This window comes from Syngnathus leptorhynchus, chromosome 6, assembly GCF_054491065.1.
Source record: "Syngnathus leptorhynchus isolate UIUO chromosome 6, UIUO_Slep, whole genome shotgun sequence".
NCBI classification, from domain to species: domain Eukaryota; kingdom Metazoa; phylum Chordata; class Actinopteri; order Syngnathiformes; family Syngnathidae; genus Syngnathus; species Syngnathus leptorhynchus.
In genome coordinates this window covers 2,438,547-2,460,461 of record NC_141200.1, presented here as the reverse complement: position 1 = coordinate 2,460,461, position 21,915 = coordinate 2,438,547, and the positions used below count along the sequence as shown (strand labels likewise).

Genomic DNA, 21,915 nt, shown 5'->3' with positions numbered 1-21,915 from the left:
AGTCAAAGCTGCTCAGATCTAAACTGATTGAACTCATCTGTAGTCTAATTCTCTTGTTAAACCTTCATAAGTGTTTTTTTTTTTAGTGTGGTTTAGGGGAAAAAAGTATTTATAGTCTGGGACATGATAGCTATTCTAGTTTTGTCTATTTATAGGTTTAAAGCTGCTTGACAAATATATTTTGTAGTTGACATGACTGCTATCAGACATTATAAAATCATGTACATTTATAATGACATGTTTTGGTCAAAGGATTCCTTTAAAGTATTTGAGGACACTCAAAAAGACATACCAATGAAAACAAGACAATCTACACAAAATGAAAGGTCTCGAGGTGAAAATCCCACAGATGCCAGATGAACAGCATGCTTGGTGAGTAATATGAAGAGGTTAGATTATTAAATGTCTAGAATAAAACTCTTGAGGTCCAACATGCAGCCCAGACAAATTGGACTGGTCAAAGAATAGCAGGACTGAGCAAACAACGGTATTTGCAGTATTAAAGAACTTCACTAAGAAATCCAAGAGGACCTAAGATGGTGCCCGGGGGAACACCATCATCTCTGTTAACCTTTACTAACCATTTGTCCACTCTTCCTCCGTGATTCACAGTGCTTGTTGAGCTTGCATAGTGATTCCAAATATGAGTCGTAATCCGATTTGCTCCATTTCCATTGAGTTAATGTACACCAGACAAGCAGGCGGTGTTCGGAAATTGGTGTTGGCTTTCCTCGGTCATTTACTCTGGAAATTGGATGGCACTAATGTGTGTCATTAATGGGAGCTCATTTTTGAGTCAACAATATTTCCCAAGCAGTGTGTATATTTACGATTATCAACGATTAGCCGCCATCGTATTGACAAGTCGGTTGGATATTCATCCAAATGACCGATAGCATTTTTTTGTTGTTGTGGCAAGTAGCTAGCTTGGGAAACGCTTCAGCATTGAAGTCACCTCACAAAGCTGTACAGATGATTAAAGTGTAATACTTCACACATAAAAGGCATTATTTAGCCTCATTGCAAAGATTAGATTGCCTCCAGCATTGATATTCTCGCTAATCTACCGTATTGTTGTCTACCTAATCCTCTTCCTTGTTCACGGCGGGATTGTTTCAGTTTACCGTTTGTTCCGATGCTCTCGGCGCTATCTTTTTTTTTTTTAGCGGCTGGGATGAAGAACAAGACGGACGGCGTTTGCGGGCTGCCCAATTAGATAGAGAAGCCTCATTGGGCCCGGGCCACTCCCAGGGCCTTTGAACGCGGCCTGTTGCTATGGCGCTAAGAGCATACGCGGCAGACAGGAGCACAAAAACGTCTTGCTGCTTGATCAGCATTCAAGACTGCCGGGCATGATAATGCTGCCTATTATTTCTCATGCGAAGCAAACATGAACCTGTTTGTTTCACTCTCATGATTCAGGCCAGATGAGTCTTCTTGATTTGAACGCATCCCAAACGACATTTGTGGGAAGACGAAAGGAAGCAGAAACGTCCTTGGTGAAAAGAGCTCGGTTGACCCCCCCCAACCCTCAGGCGATGGAATTTTTATGTGTGAGAATTTACGAACGAAGGGTTTAGGGAAGGACGTGGCCCGAAAAGACGAAGGATTCCTCCTGGCACGTGAAGCGCATGCCGAGGGTGGGCTGACCTCCTGGGAAGTGTCGTTATACATTTAGAGGCGTTCTATTTTCCCTTTCTCAGGACAGCTGGAAGGCTAAATTGTTTTCGGATCAATAGTTTAGCTTCCTCGCCGACCGACAAAGTGAGTGAAGTGCAGTTCAAGCATCGCAATCCCATTACGCTTGGCGAGTGCTGCCCGCTACGCTACATGTTGGTTCACCTGCATTGTCTCAGTCGGGACCACCCATCGCACGTTCAACATTAAAGACGGCTTTTGTTTCGAATCAATTAACGGCATTCACTTAAAGAGATTAAATCGGATTAAAAAATCAAGTTGGTGGTAGTGGGAAGAGTAGCAGCTCTGTTATCGCCTTGGCAACCGGATAATTTCGGTCGACGTGACGCTCCTGTACTTTAAAAGTTTACATCCAACTAGCATAGCTACCTAGCTAGCATAGTGCTCCCTAGTTTGTGTCGTACCTCGCTGCTGCTATTAAATCATCCATTATGTGCTGTAATTTCCGGAACACTCTTCTCACTAAAAGATTTCCTCTCTCGGGAAATCGATTTCAAGTTACGACGCTGCGTCACGCTAAACTAACGCTACTAACTGTTGCTTTTACTAACTGGTTCTGTCCAAAAGAGGGGGGAAAGGTGTTTGGCGGAACGAAACATTTGGAGCTCTTCCTTCATTCCTTCAATGGGTGAAACCGCGAATAAAAGCAACCGATGTTTGTTTTGCTGGTCAGCCTCCGAGCTTCTTTTCACCGCCTTTATTGAGCATTCGGTTTGGGTGAGCCGGACAAAACGGGTCGGGTTTCCCTTCGGATCTTCTCCAAAGATCTCAAACAAACGCTTTTGCCGCATGTCTAATGTTGGCTCGCAAAGACGAAAGCTTAAGTAGCCCTCTCGATTGAAGGCCGGTCTTTGTCGCGGCCCTCGCTCTTCAACTGGCAGGTCAACCTCGCGCGTTAGCTTGCGTGACGCCGCCGCTAGTGATGTAACCACCTGCGTCATGTTTTAGCAAACAATACAACAACGCTCATAGCTAGCCTTAAAAAGGTCCCCCGAACAAAAACGTTGATATTTTCAGCCACTGGATTCATCCTTCCGCATGAAAACCATTAGATGGATGGATGGACATACTCTGGCTGACTTATTCATGATTCTTGTAGACTAATTGCGCTCCAGTTTTTTTTTTTCCCCCCTCTCTCTTGGCTCTCACTTACTAGCTGCTGGAGCTTTTGTTGCAATCTGCTAATTCATGCTGCCGACATTACAGCCTCACAGTTTTGCTTAGCAACGGCACATTTGGCCCCCGAGAAGACAAACGAGTTCATGAAAAGCGGCAACCGATCCTGTTTTGGATGATAGATCTCATTTTTGGTGTTATTTGAGGAGCAAGACTCAAGTCAGGGTTATGATAATATACTTTTTGCTCTCATTGCTGGTTGACTTAAAGAGGGACAAAAAAAAGCTAATGAAGGTTAACAACCTTTGTTCGAGTTGATTTGAAAATTGAATACAAATGAAGGCATGAGTCACAAATTTGCATGTCATTGTTGTTGTCATTATCGGCAGTCTAGACTAAAGGAGGAGCCGGAAAGATTCGATTTCCTGCGAGAAGGTAATCATCTCTCGCAGAGTCTGAAAACGTTCCAATCACCGGCTATTTGTCTGCTCAATAAAAGAAAACTTTTGGAAGCAAACTTCTTTTCCACTTACCGACATTTCATTAGGTACACCCGTATAATCGAATAAGGTCCCGCTCGGGAGTTGTATAAAAAATAATAATGCTAATTTCAGAGACCATAACGTAACACGATGGTCATATTTGGGTCCAGCTAAAGTGTTAGCGGGATTACACAAAGCCGACTTAATCAGGCTTGGAGGATGGGCTAAAGAAGTACCCCATTCAATTTACAGCTCAGGCTTGATGTGAGTATTTCGTCGCCATTTGTGGGATAAGGAAATGTTCACATTTTATCAAAGTGACTAATGCAAAAATCTCAATGAGAAATGCGGGCATATGCAAAAGAAGGGCTGTGACATTCAAATGTTTTTGTTCAACTCTGAATCAAATGTTTCTTTAAAATCTTGTAGTTTTCTGTAAAAGCACAAAATGAACAAAATTCAACTTTGAAGCCAGGTAAGCGGATTGCTTTACCAAATTAGCTGTAAGATAACCACGGCTAACTTTCTAGATTGAATGTTCGGTAGCAGACATCGTATTATGCGAGTGGCCGGTCGGCAAACACCGTTCTGTTCGTGTGACCACTTGAAATGTGTCAGTGTTACATTGTCGCCAAATGGATTATTCATGAGGAACGTGCAGCAGCTGGGAGTGGCGCAAAGGTCATCCAGAGGTGAATCCGACTCGGACTCTCACCCACACACTGTCTCTTTGATACACTTGTGTTATCAGCAGCACACAGCTCCACTCATGCAGTGTATGCACACACACACACACACACACACACACACACACACACACACACACACACACACACACACACACACACACACACACACACACACACACACACACACACGAATACACAAAAGATGAAAAGGGGTGGGGCCATGCTTCTACTAATTCCCCTGCCACAGAAGACAACAACAACAGTGAAAGGGCGGTTAGTGATCGTTAGTGCTCCACCGGAGGCGGAGCTTACGGGAATGGTTCTTTGATACCAAAGCGAGAATCGTTTTCAGTTTATAATTGGCCTTTTTGTATTACTTCGATGTTTTAGTGTCGCAGTACTCGCCTGACATCACCATGAGTACAGTTTCAACTTTGTCCAAACCTTTTGGACTTGAATTTCTGCTGACCATACATGAATACGTATGTCACGGCATGAAAGCCGTGAGTCACTCCTGAGAGTGTAAATCAGTCAGTGGAGCCACAGAGGAGGCTTTTATCTGGTGCACTTTCAATTCAGAAAGATGTCTGAGCCCTTAAACTGCTTAGCTTAGCCCCAAAGTTGCGTTGTACAGTTACATTTAAAGCTTTATGACTAGCGTAGCCTGACAGTCGATTTTACTTCACATATTTCCTCTTGTCTCTTTGCATTTCTCCCACAAGCTATACATTGTTGTTTTGCTCAGTCGCCGTGAACATTGCCCTATTTAAAGACACCCTACATGGCGCTTGAGACATGACGAGGCGCCGTTGACCCCTCCGCTGAAGCCCACCCCAACTCCTTTTGAAGGTTTTTTTTCAAAAACCACCAACATTGTTGTCCTCAGATGCTGCAGGCCATCAGCAATTGTTCATTTCAGTCCTAAAAAGAGCAGGGTGGTCAGCTAGCCTCTTGAATGCCAATGGTGACCTATATACGGTGTGAAGACCTGCTGGCTCAAAGGAGGAAGAGGTCGGGGCACATGCTAAGTATTCCGTTTTAATGAACCTTGAAGCAGAACTGCAGCATTACACGACATACAGCTAGCATTAGCTCAGCGACATCACTCAGATTGTTGATTTAATAGACAGCAGAAAAAGTTTGGATTATTGTTCCGACTGCATTCATTTCCTCATCCAATGGACGCATGAATGTTGTGCTGAAAAAGATGCTGGTGGAACATTGGCACCAAATCCCAGAGGGGGAGGGAGGAGAGCCATGCAGAAAATACACAATGACTCCTAAAATCTTATTATCTTCGCCTTAATGACTCAAGCGTAGGAATCAATACAGCTGGACCGACTCCACGGGCACAAGGTCCACTTGCAGGAAGTGGATATCTTTAGAACATTCATTATGGATGAGATGAGAGAAGGAAAACTGAAGGACAGAAGAGGTTGTCAACAGAAGCTCACTTCGAATGCCCACCAAAAAAAAAGTTTGATAGAAACCTATACATGCCCGAGGTAATGAAATCTCAGCTTGTATAAACGTATTCCACGAATCCTTCATTCCCGAGCCCCGATGTTGTGTCATGGTTGAGCGAATATACTTGTCATTCATTTCCATGGCAACGCACATTGTCGCCGTGAACGACACATCATGTTGTAATAAAATGTGCAATATAAATGCATCTCGTTTCCACTTTTATCATATTCCCCATTGAAGTCATGTCACACTCGACACTCGCCATTTAGACGTTGAGCTTTTTACGCTCTCGACAATATTGATGTCACCTCACCGCCAATATCCTCCATTGCTGCGCGTCCCACCCCCCCTGAGGCTTGGTCACAAGTAGGCCACGCTGTAAAAGGTTAAGGATTCCGAGAGTGTGTGTGTACGTGTGTGTTTGTCATTAGTAGTCATTGAAAAAAGTTTCTTAAAAGTACTAATTCGGATGAGACCAGCTAGCTTGTTTTATTTAATTTGTATTAAGAATATGGAACTAATTGTAAAAGCATCTTGTATTCCGTAACCTTTATTTTTGTGTCTAACAACCAAAATCTAAGTTTAACAACTTAACAGGATTTACATGATGTCGCGTCGGTTTATGCTCGCATGTTAAGATAGTATGCTAGCTAATATTATTGCTGAGCGAAAGTGGTTTGTTTGTGTTGAAAAATGTCAATACTGAATCCAGTTGTTTATGTACCATTGGTTCATGATTGCGTACCTCCTAGAAACATTTTATGACTCCCTAATGAGCCTCTCCGTTTTTAAGTGCTTTGTTGTGGCATCTACGCGCCAATATTTATCAATAAATAAACTAGCCTCAATCGTTGAAATGATGTTTTTATCGACTTTGTGACTTAGGCTCAGAACAAAAATCCCATTGCTTTTCTGAAGATGTGTGACACATATGCGCAAGTGACTTCTTCAATAATCTTGATGACTTCTGTCTTTCTTTTCTTGCGCTTGTTTGAGCAACCAAGGCAGCCATGAAATATTGATTGTTGAACTTGTAGTTTCTTCTCTCGCTGCTGTGCATAATGCGTTTAAGTCATATCAAGCCTTTGCCCTATATTTCCATTGAAGAAATCAGATGTCCGTTTTTCACTCATGTATGTTGTGATATTGTGGGATTGTTTCTCATGTCAGCATCATTTATTTCAACCAACATTGTAAGAATAACGGCTTTTTTTTTTTTTTGCTCAGAGATTTATGCGAGAGCAAAGCTCTTTGCGTGGGCGCAAGGTTTGTAGATTAGTAGGTCATGGCAAATTAAGCAAATGAGCTAAGTGTAGGGTTGATTGACTAAACGATGTTGAAAAAATTTGATTATAATGATTTTGCCCTGGATGTTTTTTGATTTAGTACACTGTATGCAAGGATTCTCCCTCGGCAATTATTTATTAGACACTCATTTAAAGAGTTATTAAAGTTTGAGGAATTCAACACAAACTGATACAAAGTATTAGATACTTCCACAGGGGGAGCTAGAGAGGGGGAGCTCGGGGCAATGGCACCCCCGGAATCCAGGTTCCAGGCCAGATAATTGACCTTAAAAAAAATTCTGATGGTTATTTTTTTCCCCTGTAGGAATAAACATAATGAATCTCCATCAGATTTTTGCTAATGATTATTTTGGTTTGTAAGAAAATGTTTTGCAGACCGCTGAGATATTCTTTACCCCCCCCAACCCCCAAGAAAAAAAATCCTAGCTCCGCCAGTGGTTACTCCCCAAAAAAATTCTAATGTCTGATACTTAATGCAAAAAAAAAAAAAAATCTGACGGTGAATAAGTCTTCCTTGCCAGTAGTTATTACATTGCGGCCAGCGGTGGCGTGGTTAGCCTCGGAGTCAAAAGGTCGCAGTTTTGAATCTTGGCTATGATATCCTCTGCCAAATATTCATCAATAAAAATCACATTCATCCAAACCGCTTCATTCTTCTCATAATCACTGCAGACCGAGGTCAAATTGATGTCTTTGTCTTTTGGCTGCTTCCTGAGATTCCAATCTTCTGCTCTGCCCCGTCACTGTTAAAAGCTTGCAAAAAGCTATTTCTTTTTCGAACCGGCTCGGGTGGCTTCCTTCAGAAAACGTTTTGAAATGGATGTTTTATGTATATTGTTTATTACACTTATCTAATTCAGCCGTATCAAATGTGTGTCGTGTTGAAACGTACATGGAAATAACATGAGTGACACGTAAAAACAAGCTAATTTATTCATGTTGAGCAGGTGGGTAATCTCGATTCACTGACCTGTTCTTAAGCATGAGTGCACGTTAAAGTGGGACACGGTTTAGGAGCCCACTTAAAACTGTTCCCCGTCATTATTTAGGCGGGAAAGATGACTATCCAGACTATACAATATAAATATGAGGAAATCTGCTGGAGAAACCCAATTTTAAAATCTTTTTTCTGTACATTTCTACACGCTTGATTTTTCAACCAAAGCAAATCAATTCAAGAGCGGGCTGATAAAAGATGCTGGAAGGTCTGCTCTTGTCTTTTAAGAAAAGACTTCACAAGAATGCATATAAATATGTAGATCTTCATATTTGGACAGACGCGGCAGCACATCAAGTGTGAAAGCAGACGTAACACACACGCGAATTGGCGTCGCAATCAAAGTGGCTGTGTAATCACCAGACGGAAAAATAAAGAGAATGTGAAATACAGTTACGCCTTTTTAGCGCAGGCCCATTTAGGCGATTATAGAGCGAATGATTTTTCAAATTCTTTGCGATGAAGCGCAAATTTAAACAAGTTTAATGTAGAAAGGGAAAAATAAGTTTATTGATGACTTTTGTGTATAGTTGCAGGACTGTGTGATCTCCATTCTAATTACAAAAGAAAAATACTTTTGAAGCGTTGCAATCATATCGTCAGAAAAGTAAAATATACTTAAAGGAAATGTTCTATGCGGACCCGGTTATCGAAACATGACATTTTGATGAACAGCTCTTTTGCGAAACATGAATTAAGCAGCAAAATCGAACTGTTTTTAGCCATCTCCGGTGGCGGCCATTTTGTTTGTCCACTGAAAATGACATCACAGTTGCTAAGGTAACTCTCACTTTATCCCTTAAATTTGTCCAGTAATGATTATCAGAACCATATACTATACTTTCTAAGACTAGCAGCCACTGGGAATACCAAAAAATATATAAATGTTCATTCAGTAAAGTAGATGCTTAGAAAATGCTGATCATATGTCTGTAGCACTGCTGGGCTTATGGATGTATTAGAAGGAGGGGTGGGGGGGCAAGAACGTCTTATGACGACTGTGTGTGTGTGCTGGTGGGACAAGAGGGCTTAAAAGATTAAACAGCAGCCTGGCCACGGACAAGAAGGAAAGAAGACCCCTGACTGTGGGAGGCGTCTTGAGTTGCAGCCCATTTGCATGAGTCCCTCTGTTCTGCCCGGGAATTAGCTTCTCTTTATTTCCCCACCTTCCCTGCCTCCCACCTCCATTTAGCGCCATCTCATTGGGACAGACAATGGAGCTCAGTATTTAGGACACTTGGCAGGGTAGGCACGTTTGAGGGGGGGGGGGTGCAGGGGGGGGGGGGGTTGCTAAGTAGCTCATCTCGCCTGCAAGGTAAGCACAGGACACTTTTGTGACCTCATTGCCGTGTTTTGCTTGACGCTCAAGTGTGCTGACATCGTCTTCGGCGTTAATGCAATTAAACACATGGCTTGTTTTGATGGGCACTTTTTGTCAACATTGGGTTCATCTGTGGCCCAACGCTAGTCCGGCTTGGTTTAATCCAATCAGAGGAGAATGACTTTGGACAGATCAGGGGTGTGCAAACTTTTTTTTATCCCACTGCCGCTTATAGAAAAATCAAAGGAGGCAAGGGAATGACATTCAAAAATGCGCTACAAAAAATGGAAAAAAAAAAAATGGATTGAGGACCACAAATAGCCCCACGGCCGTAGTTGGGCGCACTTGGGTGAGCCTGAACTGGATTCAATCAGTATTGATTCAAGGTAATTGCCAAGTGTGAACTCACGCCACTAATGTCACCTACATTACACCACCATAACTGAGTGATGAGGGGGGGGGTCTTATTAAATATGTCTCTCCAGAAAGATTTCATCCCATATCTTCATTGAGCAGATGTGGCATGAAGCAATTAAGCCGAGCACTCTGCGTAATAGAGTGCGCATCTCCCACCGCGACCTTTGCCTGCTTGACAGTTTGTCATGTGCGACGACGACACGTGACGGTTGAAGCGTATTTTGAAAGCATTTGAGGCTTCGTGATTAGAGGAATAGACAGACACAAATGTCAGGGGATCCGCCCCTCGCAATCTCTTGTCATTTACGATTAAAAATTGGAAAAATCATTTCAACACAAACTTTGAATTGAGCTTTGGCAATGCGTTAATGGAAGTAATGAGCCTAGTTACCTGGAATGATACTAGTGCCACACTTGGAGAATCAATGCACCCTTTAAGCTACGTGTGGAACACAAACGGTGCAGCAACACATGTAGACCGATAATACAAAACTACCCAGTCACATGTTCTTTATCTTCTGTGAAGAATGACAAAAATACTATGGCTTCTTTGAGACGTCTCAATGAACAGTGTGTCCTATACTGCTCCCGAGTGGTCAAGGAAAACACACCAGAAAAATGTCCATTCAGTTGATGCAGTGTGACAGAAATGCGCTCTTGTATTCACAAATCTTTTTTGAAAACAATGTCTTTGAATCACCTCTCAATCTCCATCAGGATAAATGTGGAGCGTAATTGTCATTTTCCACATCCCTCCAGAGATATTCCATCAGATTGGAGTGTGACTGGGCCACTCAAGGACAGAGTTACCCTGAAGTCACTCGTTTGATATATTGCCTGTGTTCTTTGGGTCATTGTCCTGCTGAAAGATGTGTGTCACCCCAGCCCGAGGTCAAGAGCAGGTTATCGTCCAGGACGTCTCTGCACATTTCTGTATTCATCTTTCTTGCAATCTTGACAAGTCTCCCGGTCTCGGCATTGATACTAAATCCGGCATGACGTTCTACTGGTATTCTCCTGACAGACTGAAAAAGACTCTTTGGTAATCAATACTTTTTGCCATTAATAATGCACGATGCAGACTTTTGAGCATTGGTTGCTACTTTTGTGGTGAGAATCATCCATCCATCCATCCATCCATCCATCCATCCATCCATCCATCCATCCATCCATCCATCCATCCATCCATCCATCCATCCATCCATCCATCCATCGGGCCATTAAAAAATATACAATGGGCCACTAATGGCCCCCAGTCACTAGTTTGAACACCACTGCTTTTGAGCAGTACACATCTTCCCTTTTCCGTCTGATTAGGACCAATCTAGCCTTAACCCCATCTTGGCTCCTTCTTCTTACGAGGATTACAGCAAATCTGATTTTAATGATTGTGGCTGTTGATTGTGCGTGAAATTCCATGGGGGTGTTGGGGGTCGTCGGAATGTCTTGTTTTTGAAGCCACAGGCTTCCCCACCCCCTTTTCTGCTTCGCTGATAAGGAATGGTTCCAAATATCGGAGGAAGGGGGGGGTGGTCCTCTTCGCCTGGCAACATAAGGGAGTTATGGGGTCATGATAACAAGCACAAATGACAGCAGTGGTCAATGGAGGGAAGCTTTCACAATCCCGCAATTTGCCCCCTAGCAAACCGCCTCTTGATGTAATATGACTTCCAATCTCAACGTTGGGGTCACCAGAATCCGTAAACAACTTTGGCAAGGCCCTTGGTGTAATTTAAGGGGGTGAAAATACGTCTGCGTTTGATACTGCTGTCACATTCAGGCCCGTTGAGTTAGCGTGACGACGGGAGGGTGAGGTCCAAGATAGATCCCCTCCCCTATTAAATTAAAAGTGATTATACGAGCATGCTGCTTTCCTTCTTCCACTGAAACTATTGGCTGGCGGCTTCCTAATGTGATGGATGACATCGGCCGTGCGCCCCCACCCCCGCGTTAAAACGAGGCTGCCCGTCATCTCCCCTAATCTCCTAAGTGCATCTATTACCATCATGTATGATTCACGGCAGCGAGACGACTTGTTTTTTTTCGGCAGCCAGACAAATCGTGGAGAGGAAGGAAATGAACGAGGGAGGGTCGCCACAGCTTTGCAAGACTTCAAAAAGAGGAACGCGGCGAATAGACGGACGGCGGTGGGTCATTGGGCTGTCAATGACTGTTTGCGTAGTTTCATTGCTATCGCGCAGCGCACCAAATTGCTCCTTTTTGGATGGTGTTGCTAGGAGACGCCCCCCCCCCCCCCCCTTGTATCCAAGTAGTTGGAGAAGATGAGCGGTCACATGAGTTTCACACTTCCACATATGTGGTCGCCATGTAGACGAATTTCGTCCGTGTCTCAATCTGAGAATCATTTTGAAATAGTACATCATTATCCGGCCAGCTGTAAACAAAAAAAAAATAAAAACGACTATTTGTCTCTGTCTGGCGAGCGCTGCTACCTCAATCTTTTTGTGCTGTCACACCTCGAAACCACGGCGTCTGACACATCAGGCCCTGCACAAAGAATCGATAATGTCTGCCTCGACGGTGTAATCAACACTACAACGATTGGACCGGGCCAGCTTGTGTGGAACCGATGCTCGTGCTACTTTTGTTCTACACGTTGATATGGTTCCATATGATATGGAAGGCAACATCTGCACCAAGCCAGATCATTGCCGGTGTAATTCTTGGGATTAATGTCATTGTAGCAGGAACATCGCACGCTGATGAATTAAATTCAGCCATTATGAAATCCTAATTATCCTTCCCATTGTCTCCGCGAATGCTCGCGGCCTTGACGCTAAGACAGCTGTTGCTTTTCAAAGTGTGTTAGCGCGAGGTGCCGGTTCTTGTGTGGCGTTAATGTCTCGGAAGGGGATGTCTGCTCTGATGAACCGGCACGGGCGGTTTGTTTTGGCGGCGGTCCACGTGTCAGTCAATTGGTTTGAGCCTCGGAGGCTGACGGGAAGCGGTTAGCGTGAAGATGCTAGTGACTTAGCATGAAGGGAAGTGTCAAAAGTGGCACCTTGTTTAGTTGTGTGATATTATGTCCTGGAAAAAAATAGACAGGGCCACGATTGTTTCACTTTTTAATTTAATATTTGTATTTAACTTTTTTAATAGATTTTTTTTTAATTCAAATTATTTGCATTTTATCTTTAACAATAATTTGAATTTATTCATATGAATGACTATTGCATGTATTTGCCCCGCCTCCCGATAGTTATAATAACTGATCTGTCTTGCTGTGTCTCTTTCAGGAGAACCAGGCGGTCTTGCTAATGTTCCATCGACTGAGCGCCTAGCTGAAGCCCCTCCACCCGGCAGTTGTCACCATCATGCCCGACTTCATCCTCCTCCTTTATCTCCTTCCGCTGCTCTTTAGCTCCCCCGCAGGTCAGTAATTCTCCATCATGTTTACTAGCTAAGTAGACTTAATATGAAAAAACCCAAACTGTCCTAAAATCTGTACATCACTCGTAACGTCACATATTTTAGTCCTTTTGTTTTTTTTGTGTAGTGGAATGAGCCAGGATGGAAACAAAGCCAAGTGGCCATAAAATACTGAACGAGGAAAATGGGCTGTCAGAAAAAGATACGGTGTACCTTGAGGCATTACTTGCAGCTAGCTTATTGATTTCAGATAAACAACAAAAAGGAAGGAATAGTCACGAGTCTCTAGTTTCAAATCACATTTCACATTCATATACCATTTTGTATTTTTTTTTGTGAAGATGCAGACATCTCCTATGTACATAAAAATGTAGAGCGCAGTCGGCAGCAGCCGACGGGGTCGTTATTGCGACTCAAGAACATTGCTTTGACATTTCTTTGAGGCTGAAGGATGAAGGTCGATAGCCAGCGTGACAACAAATAAAAAAAGTTGCAACTTGAGCCTTTTCGGAATCCAACTCGTTGCGATGAAAGATGCTGACACTGTTTTCCTTTGCTCACTATTACAGCTACATCTATGCCAGAGGAGGAACCCGACTTTTATCGAGGTAAGACCTATTGCCAATCATTTTGGCAGCCTTGGCTACTCTAAAACATTACTGGACTTTAACTGATGTACAAAATAGACGTTGCCAATCCCGAGTTCCGATGAGTGGACCTTAAACATAGACATCGAATTCCCATTAAAACATGTCTCCAGTTATATTCAATTCACATTCCAGAGATAAGCGACTGCGCTGACAGTTTGATGACGCTCTGGCCTTCAAAGAAGGACACGTGCTGTAAATTTGAGGTCAAAGTCACAACATCTTTTACATTTATTATTATCTATCAACGGAATGTCATGGATCGAACCTGGTTATATTAGCATTAGCATATTAGCACACCAATATAAACATCAGCGTCCGTTAGCCAGCTAAATTTTTTCTTTATCAATTTGAAGAAGCATTGTGCTATCGTTTCCTAGCGGTGGTCTATCTTGGCATTTTACTCCCTACAAGTTGTTGTTTTTGTTTTTTGGCACAAAAAGTAAATTGTAATCAAAATGTCAGCATGAGGTGTACAGCGCTTGGGACAAAAGATAGCTTGCTGCTTGGTTGCCCGGAAACAAGTTGAACCAAAGGACAAACCATATTCCCCTCGTATTCCGGTCGCAAAGCATGCAAAATACTTCATATTCGCCGATTTGGCATATTTATAGCAGGACGATGACGCATTCGGCGTGTAGGTGGTCTTCCCGCTGAGATCCGTGGCCGAGTTCTTTCCCTGCGAGCAAGATGTTGATCAGCGCCGCTACTTCTCTTCCTCTTCTCTCACTTAACACCCACGCGTGACTTTTAAAGGCTGTCTAGCTCGATGTTCTCGAAAGCTAAATGATGCTACAACTCAAGTTAAGCTAACTCTCATTTCACGCTAGCGTCGTTTTGAAAATTCTGGGCTTCACTCCATCTCCGAAGAGGTCAAATCTTTTGTTTTGTAGCAAACAAATGGAGTGAGATGTTCCGTATTAAAGATTTGGATTTATGGCGGGAGAAGAAAACATTGTAATCAGATCAGCGAGTTGTGAGAGATGGCAGTCACTTTAGTCTCAGCGGCATAATTCCATTTGGGCCGCATATTTATTTTAGTCAGTGTGTGAATTTTTCACTTCAGAGACAATTCCCCGCCCTGCTTGCCAGTCGGCACGCTCTGTTTTTGTTTTCTCTGAGAAACGTTTTATTGTTATTTGGACTTGTTTGTCGTGAGTTAGTGTGCGAAGTCAACAATCTCTTTGATATGGTTGCATTTGTGACTAATTGGATGAAATGCACATAAAATGACAATCGGTTTTTATTTTTTTCTCGTACGCGCGTAGGAGGAAAAGTCACTCTTTTCACCGAGCGTAAATAAACCCTCGCCTGTTTAGCACGTGGACTCGATCCACTAGCAGTCAAGTGTTGCCAAAAAGGAGGAGACAGAGCGATGCTGTACAGCAATGAAACAGAAACGTTTGTCCTTTTGGGATGATGCTACAAAACGTTTTGGGGGTGATGAAGAAAGAGGGAATTATAAGTTAGTCATTTTCTTGGAGCTGTCTTCTTTTTTTTCCATTTTGACTTGAATGCAAGCTCCAGTGTGAAGAGGCCTTGTCTCTCCATTTGGAGAAATTGTTTAGTCAAAGGATTAAAAAAAAAAAAAAAAAGGGCTGGAGTAATAAAATGCCTCAAAGTTTTGCCTGTTTCAAAACTATTGGAGATAGCTGTAAATATGCAAATGAGGCAGCTGTGTGGGTTGTCGAGAGGACACACAAGCGTGTCAGACACAAGTTCACGAGGAGGTGCGAGAGGAGAGACCGCCGTGTCTCCAGGCCTTCTGTGGCCTGCTTCGAAAATTCCTCCCCCCCCGTCCTCCCCCGCCATCTGTCATATCCCACCATACAGTAAAACAATTGGAGCGCCACCAGGAGTCATCCTTATATTCTTGTTCTACCTACAAATAATTTATTCACAGCAGTCGCTAATGTTCTCCTCACTTGTGTGTGTGAGCGGACGCTTAGAATTTAAAATCCTTAAATATAAAATTTAGAGCTGAAATCCTCCCTCATTCCCAGAACAGATTTTCTCACTTAATTTGGGTCCCATCGGCCCCGCCATGACTCATTTCTAGCACTTGCACTTTCATTTCGAAGCAAGCGTTAGGAGTCCAACCAGTGAGATTAAATCCATCTTGCCACAACTTAATTGCTACACTAATGACCAACCCAAACTCAAATCCTGATGTTTAGGTCTCCATTCAGCTGCATAAATAAATGAAAATAAAAAATAAAATAAAAATAAAATTAAATTAAATACATTTAATATGCCCCAGTAAAAAAAAAAAATCACCATTTTGATTTAGCTTGGCAAATCTGAGAAAATACAGCAAATATGATCAAATACAGCAGATGTCCGTTGGGGCTGCCACCAAAACTTTCAGTAAAGTCGAATATCATTTTTGAAAAAAAACAACATTTTTTTTCCAGCCATCATGCCAAGCCAGCTGTCACACGCGCCCCAGAACTGTCACCAGGGCTCACTCCGACTTTGTTGATGTTTGTCAAAGCCGTCCACCTGCTCTCTGTTGTTGTTTACCTTCGGCCTCGTTCGCCTACAGATGAAGCCACAGGTTACGGGCCGGTCTTTGAGGAGCAGCCGGTGGACACCATCTATCCCGAAGAGTCACCCGAGGACAAAATCACCATGAGCTGCCGGGCCCGAGCCAGTCCACCTGCCGCATACAAGTAACATATGTTCCCTCATACACATCATGACTGAGTCTTTGAAGGTTCACACAAAACGCAAACAAATAAGATGCTTAAGCATTTACCACGTCTTTTCGTTTCATTCGACGGCAATAATATGCAAATTCCCGCCATCATTTGTCCTCCCACAAACAACGATTTAACCGTCAATTGAAGTGATTAAAAAAACAAAACAAAATGTTGTTGGCACTAGCTGACACTTCATTTCACAGTGCAGCAAAGCGGACGCTGTTTTTTGATGAGCTCAGCCAATTTACATGCAAATGTATGTAAATCATTTTTCCTTGCCGCGTCTTCATACTCGTGTCATCGTTGTGCAGGCGGGCACACCAGAAGGATCATCGCGATGAATTAAAGTGCAGCATTAAATACAATTTTATTACATTATGTCATTACATTTTTTTTCGGGCAGATGGATGCTGGACGGCGTCGAAATCGACCTGAGCGCCCAACACCAACACTACAGGTTGTCGGAAGGCAACCTGGTCATCAGCGAGCCTGTTAAAAACCAACACGAGGGGAGGTACACCTGCTTGGCCAGCAATACCTTCGGGACGGTCGTTAGCCGAGAGGCGTCGGTCCAGTTTGGATGTAAGTTTTGTTGAAACTGTGGCTAATGTTAGCTTACATATGTGATTAAAATTTGTCATTTCGTAGATTTGGACCTTTTCTCGTCAGAGGAGAGGGAGTCTGTGTATGTCAAAGAAGGACAGGGGGCAGTTCTTCTCTGTGCTCCTCCTCCACATCATCCAGGTGAGCAAGATGAAAATGATAATTCTTTAAAATCAACTTCGACAAACTTTTACCACACTTCTCGGACCATATTTGCTCACAAGTTGTTCAATTTATGCATCCTGCATAATTTATTAGTCTTGACTCGAGTTCATTTTTTTTCCTGCTTCATATTCAAAACTGAACGAATATATTTAGTCTCAACCTCGTGCTTTCATATTCATGCCAAATTATAGCCACCAGACAACATCTCTCTATTATCCCTCCCCGAGTCAAGAGAATTATACGATTTTAATCTGAAAGGTCAATAAATGAATAATAAATCCTTTTCAGCGTCAAGTGAATGTACCGTTTTTTTTTTCCCGCCTCTCTTCAAAATTTGCACCTATTCAGACGATTCACGCTGGGCTAATGTTGCATTCAAAGCCTCGGCTATTTCCAGAGCGGTCGCTAAGTGTCTGAGGCGATGATTGACAGGCGGGCGTTTTGCGTCTGTGCAGCTGACCTGTCCTTCCGATGGATCCTCAACGAGTTCCCTACTTTTATCCTGCTGGACAAAAGGCACTTTGTCTCGCAAATAACGGGCAACCTTTACATCTCCAAAGTGGAGGCTTCGGACAGCGGCAACTACTCGTGCATCGCCTCCAGCGCCTCCATCTCCAAGAGCGTCTTCTCCAACTACATCCCGCTGGTTCCCCTCAGCGAACGTCAGTACCTCACTTTTCATCCCAGTTGTGCCGATAAAATCCAAGTTGTGTTTATCCCCCACGCCGCAGGTCCAAATCGGAAGTATCCGGCTGACCTCAACGTTAAGTTCCCCGACACTACCACTCTGGCGGGGAGCAATATCACTTTGGAATGCTTTGCTTTGGGAAAGTAAGTGGAGATAAAAATAAAAAAAATAAATACACACAAAATTCACATTTTATGGTTGTAAATTGAATTTATTTTTCTCTAGCCCCGTCCCGGACATCCGCTGGAAGAAGTTGAACGGTGAGCTTCCCGCCAACCATGAGGTGCGCACGGCAGGGGCTCACCTGCATCTGAACAACGTGCGGCCGGAAGATGGCGGCGAGTATCAGTGCGAGGCCGTCAACTCCAAGGGAAAAGACTATCACAGCGCACATTTGTCTGTGGAAGGTATGTCGAGGCGGGCTTCTTTTCTTGCCTCTTGAACAAAAACAAACGCGCATGCTAACATTAGCTCACTAGCTAGCAATGTTAGCAAGCTGAGTCTTGAGCAGCTGTGATGTCATTTGTAGTCCACAAAATGGCCGCCCCTTAATATAGATAAAAAGTGGAATTCGTATTCCACTCAAACACAATTTTAATCCAAATACCATGTTTAGACTAAACATTTTTTTTCTTAACGTCTTCATCTGTGTTTCTAGCTTTTCCCGAGTGGGTGGAGCACATCAGCAGCGCCGAGGCAGACCTCGGCAGCGCCTACACCATGTCCTGCTTGGCCAGCGGCAAACCCAAACCAAACGTCCGCTGGCTGAAGAACGGAGAGCCGGTAACGTTCAAGCTAACTCTTCGCGCGGCTCTTTAGCCAACACGATGTCGCTTTACCGGCCGCCGCTGACAGACTGCTGGCACACAGCCAGCTTGTTATGTCAAGAGAAGTTCCCTCTTGCTTTTGTGCTGCTGCTTGGGTAAACAATCAAAACAAATTCAACAATGTGAATAGCAGTGACAGCAAAGCGGGGGTGTTAAAATATCCATTTGATACTTTAATGAAGGCCTTTCTTTGTTAAATGAGCATCTCCTCATCTGTGCGTGTCAACATCCGACAGTTTGAATTGCCGGCCCTTTGCTCGCCAACGCAATGCGGAGCCATTTAATGAATGGTACTTGATTGCGACGCCTCATTGTGCACAGTTGGACAGGGAAGTGATGACGTTCAGCAGTCTGACGTTTGAAGACTCCGGGATGTACCAGTGCATCGCTGAGAATCCCCATGGGGTCATCTTTGCCAACGCTGAACTGCGTGTGTTTGGTGAGACATTTTTAGATGGATACTCGACATTGACAAATATCTGCTACAGTTTGGATTTTCATTCTCATTTTGAAGAGCTAAAAAATTCCCAAGGGCACTAAGTACCACCATATTGACCAACACAGTAGCATAGTAGGTGTAAGTGTTCATGAAAATGATATAATTTTAAGTCCCTGAATATACTAAATATAAGAAAAAAAGTTAAATACAACTGAACTCTACTGAGGCAGTGATTATTGTCAGAATAATTATTTTTTGCTCAATAATCCATATTACTACTTCTCCCATTCCAGACTGCGCTCCCACCTTCGAACACAACCCGGTCAAGCAAGTCCTCGCTCCTAGAAACGGCCGAGTGGTGATCGAGTGTCGACCCAAAGCCGCCCCCAAGCCCAAAGTCTCGTGGAGTAAGGACACCGAGCTGCTGTCCAACTCCAGCAGGTAAAACTCCGCCTCCAAAATCTCCAAAAGGCCGCCATGTTACATTTCACCCCTCGACTATGTGGGTCAAAATTCCACACCAAGTCCCAAAATGTGCCGTTTTAGGGATGGAAATAAGCTGCGGATTCCCTAATTCTGATGTGGTTTTCCTGACGTTAAGCTCATCCTGATGGGTAAACCCTTCTCTGACAAAACAAGCCTAATCTGGGGGAAGCCGGGAGACCCCCGACCTTCTTCCCCACCCCCACGGGTGGGATTCAAACGGCGATCAAATTACTATGCAGCATATGCCCCTTAATCGCCTCCGTGGCGTGGATGCTATTTTTCATGCATGAGGTTGAAATATGCAAAGAAAAAAGGGAATCCGACGTCTCTTTTCTTTTTGCCTTCAGCTCGCTTTCACCCTCACGCGCTCAAACTTTATTTGAGAAGCATCACGTAGTCTAAGCACTTTTATGACAATTTTTTCATCATCCACGCATGGATTAATACACAGTGGACTTTTAACCTTAACGTTTGCATTATTCAACATTCAAATTTGGACTTTTTTCCTCCATTAAAATGCATTACAGAAATACTCGCTGGAATGAATTAATGGAATTTCCATTCATTTCAATGGCAAAAGGTTATTTGACATACATATCTCAAAGCACTACTTGCATTTTGCTCGTAAATTTGTTCGGCCCAGCAGAGAAGACATCGAATTAAAGTCTCTTATCTCATCAGGATGTTCATCTGGGAGGACGGCAGCTTGGAGATCCTCAACGTGACTCGCACGGACGAGGGCAGGTACTCCTGCTTTGCCCAAAACGACCGAGGCAAGGCCAACAGCACAGGCTCTCTAACAGTAACAGGTACATCAAATGTTTCTTTCTATTTGGTTAGAGCCATGTTGGCCTTGGCTGGGAAATCATCACTCTTGCGCTCGCTGACCTTCACATGTCGACGGATGTTAAATAATGAAACGTGGAGACACGCGAGTATAGTTTAGGAACAAATTTAATGTGTTACAAGTGTCCTGGTATTCTTTTTGAAGGATTTATTCGCTTCAATGGCAAACTGAAAAACTGTTCGGCCTGACAATGCATAAGCGGTTCTTTGCTGCCCCCATGTGGACAATTGCGCAACTAGCCTAATACACCATTTTTACCTCCCTATACACTCCACAAACAGGAAATACGCTTTACATTGTACATGTATGAGTAAAGGTTGCTTTTAAGACACACGGGTGCATCTCAATAAATAATATTATTCGATTTATTATTTTTTTTCTTGAGGTATAAAAAAGCTATAATCATAAATAGAAATAAGATTTATCTTTGTCTGTAAAGCGTGAGTGTTCGTAATAGTGTGTACTTATTTTATTTGTTGTATTTATGTATATATGTAATCATGTATACATACAGTATATATGTTATGTATGTATGACGCATCACGTTGGCGCCCCCTACAGACTCCACAAAGATCACCTTGGCCCCCTCCAACGCTGACGTCAAAGTCGGTGAAAACGCCTGGATGCAGTGCGCCGCGTCACACGACTCCTCCCTGGACATCACCTTCATCTGGTCCCTGGACGGCCGAGTCATAGACCTGGACAAGGACGGCCAACATTACCAACGCAGCCCGGTGAGATTAAACGGCAATTTCTGATAGCGTCCATCGATTCAAACCCTCTGCGGCGTGGCGGTTAGCGCTATGGCCGCTCGCCACACACCACATTGGAATTTGATGGCTTTTACATAATACATTTTTTTTTTCCGCTCGTAAAATGTGGTCGGCTTTGATTTAATACAGTTTAGGAAGTATTCATAACAGTATTTGACTTGCTGTAATGAGTTAAGCATACAATCGGAGTTTGACGATGTTAACGTTGACCAATCATTGCCTTTTTGCAGAACGGAAGCTCGGATGGCGAGCTGATGATCAAAAAGGCTCAGTTGAAGCACGCCGGGATTTACACCTGCACGGCGCAGACTACCGTGGACAACGTGACCTCCTCTGCAAGCTTGGTTGTCAGAGGTCAGTCAAGCTTCTCTTCTCATCACCAACAATTTGTCAGTTGCTCTCCAAAACAATTCCCTTTCGCCTACGCCGACATCCAAAAGACTTTATCTCTGGTGATGAAGATCTTTGGCGCCACCATCCAGGCCTGTCCAGATTCGGCCGCGGAATCGCCTCAGTCATCTAAGTTTATTAGTGAAGCTGCGGGTTTGGACTCAAGCTGATCCCTGCTATCAGGAAATGTTTTTTTTTTTTCCAGTGGAAGAAATGAGCGTTCATTTTGAAGGCCAACTGTTGGTCAGATCATTGGGCTTGTGTCAGCGTTTCCATCCGGACGTCTCTACCGATGCCTTTAACTCGGAGGAACTTTTATAAACAAACGCAACAAAGCAGTCGTTAAGGTGATCAAGGTTCCTTAAAAATAGACAAAGGGCTTTAAAAGCATATTTCTCCTTTGTGTGGTAATACTTGATGTGAAACAAAAAACATCAATACAATAGTTTTTCATACTTACAAAA

At 43.3% G+C, this 21,915-nt stretch overlaps 1 protein-coding gene across 4 annotated transcripts in view; it reads left to right on the top strand.

Moving 5' to 3' along the window:
* Window positions 1-21,915, top strand: part of cntn1a (contactin 1a) — a 30,504-nt gene that overhangs the window by 3,346 nt on the left and 5,243 nt on the right. For 3 of the 4 annotated variants that reach the window (XM_085914675.1, XM_085914674.1, XM_085914676.1), the window contains exons 2-14: window positions 12,752-12,887; window positions 13,454-13,492; window positions 16,077-16,203; window positions 16,637-16,815; window positions 16,882-16,977; window positions 17,457-17,832; window positions 17,915-18,096; window positions 18,348-18,472; window positions 18,838-18,955; window positions 19,249-19,396; window positions 20,123-20,250; window positions 20,850-21,022; window positions 21,292-21,415. In XM_085914675.1, the coding sequence (XP_085770801.1) occupies window positions 12,830-12,887; window positions 13,454-13,492; window positions 16,077-16,203; window positions 16,637-16,815; window positions 16,882-16,977; window positions 17,457-17,832; window positions 17,915-18,096; window positions 18,348-18,472; window positions 18,838-18,955; window positions 19,249-19,396; window positions 20,123-20,250; window positions 20,850-21,022; window positions 21,292-21,415 (1,873 nt within the window). In that variant the 5' untranslated portion in view covers window positions 12,752-12,829. The remainder of the gene's footprint in view (window positions 1-12,751; window positions 12,888-13,453; window positions 13,493-16,076; window positions 16,204-16,636; window positions 16,816-16,881; window positions 16,978-17,456; window positions 17,833-17,914; window positions 18,097-18,347; window positions 18,473-18,837; window positions 18,956-19,248; window positions 19,397-20,122; window positions 20,251-20,849; window positions 21,023-21,291; window positions 21,416-21,915) is intronic. The other variant, XM_085914677.1, reaches the window with a different exon arrangement.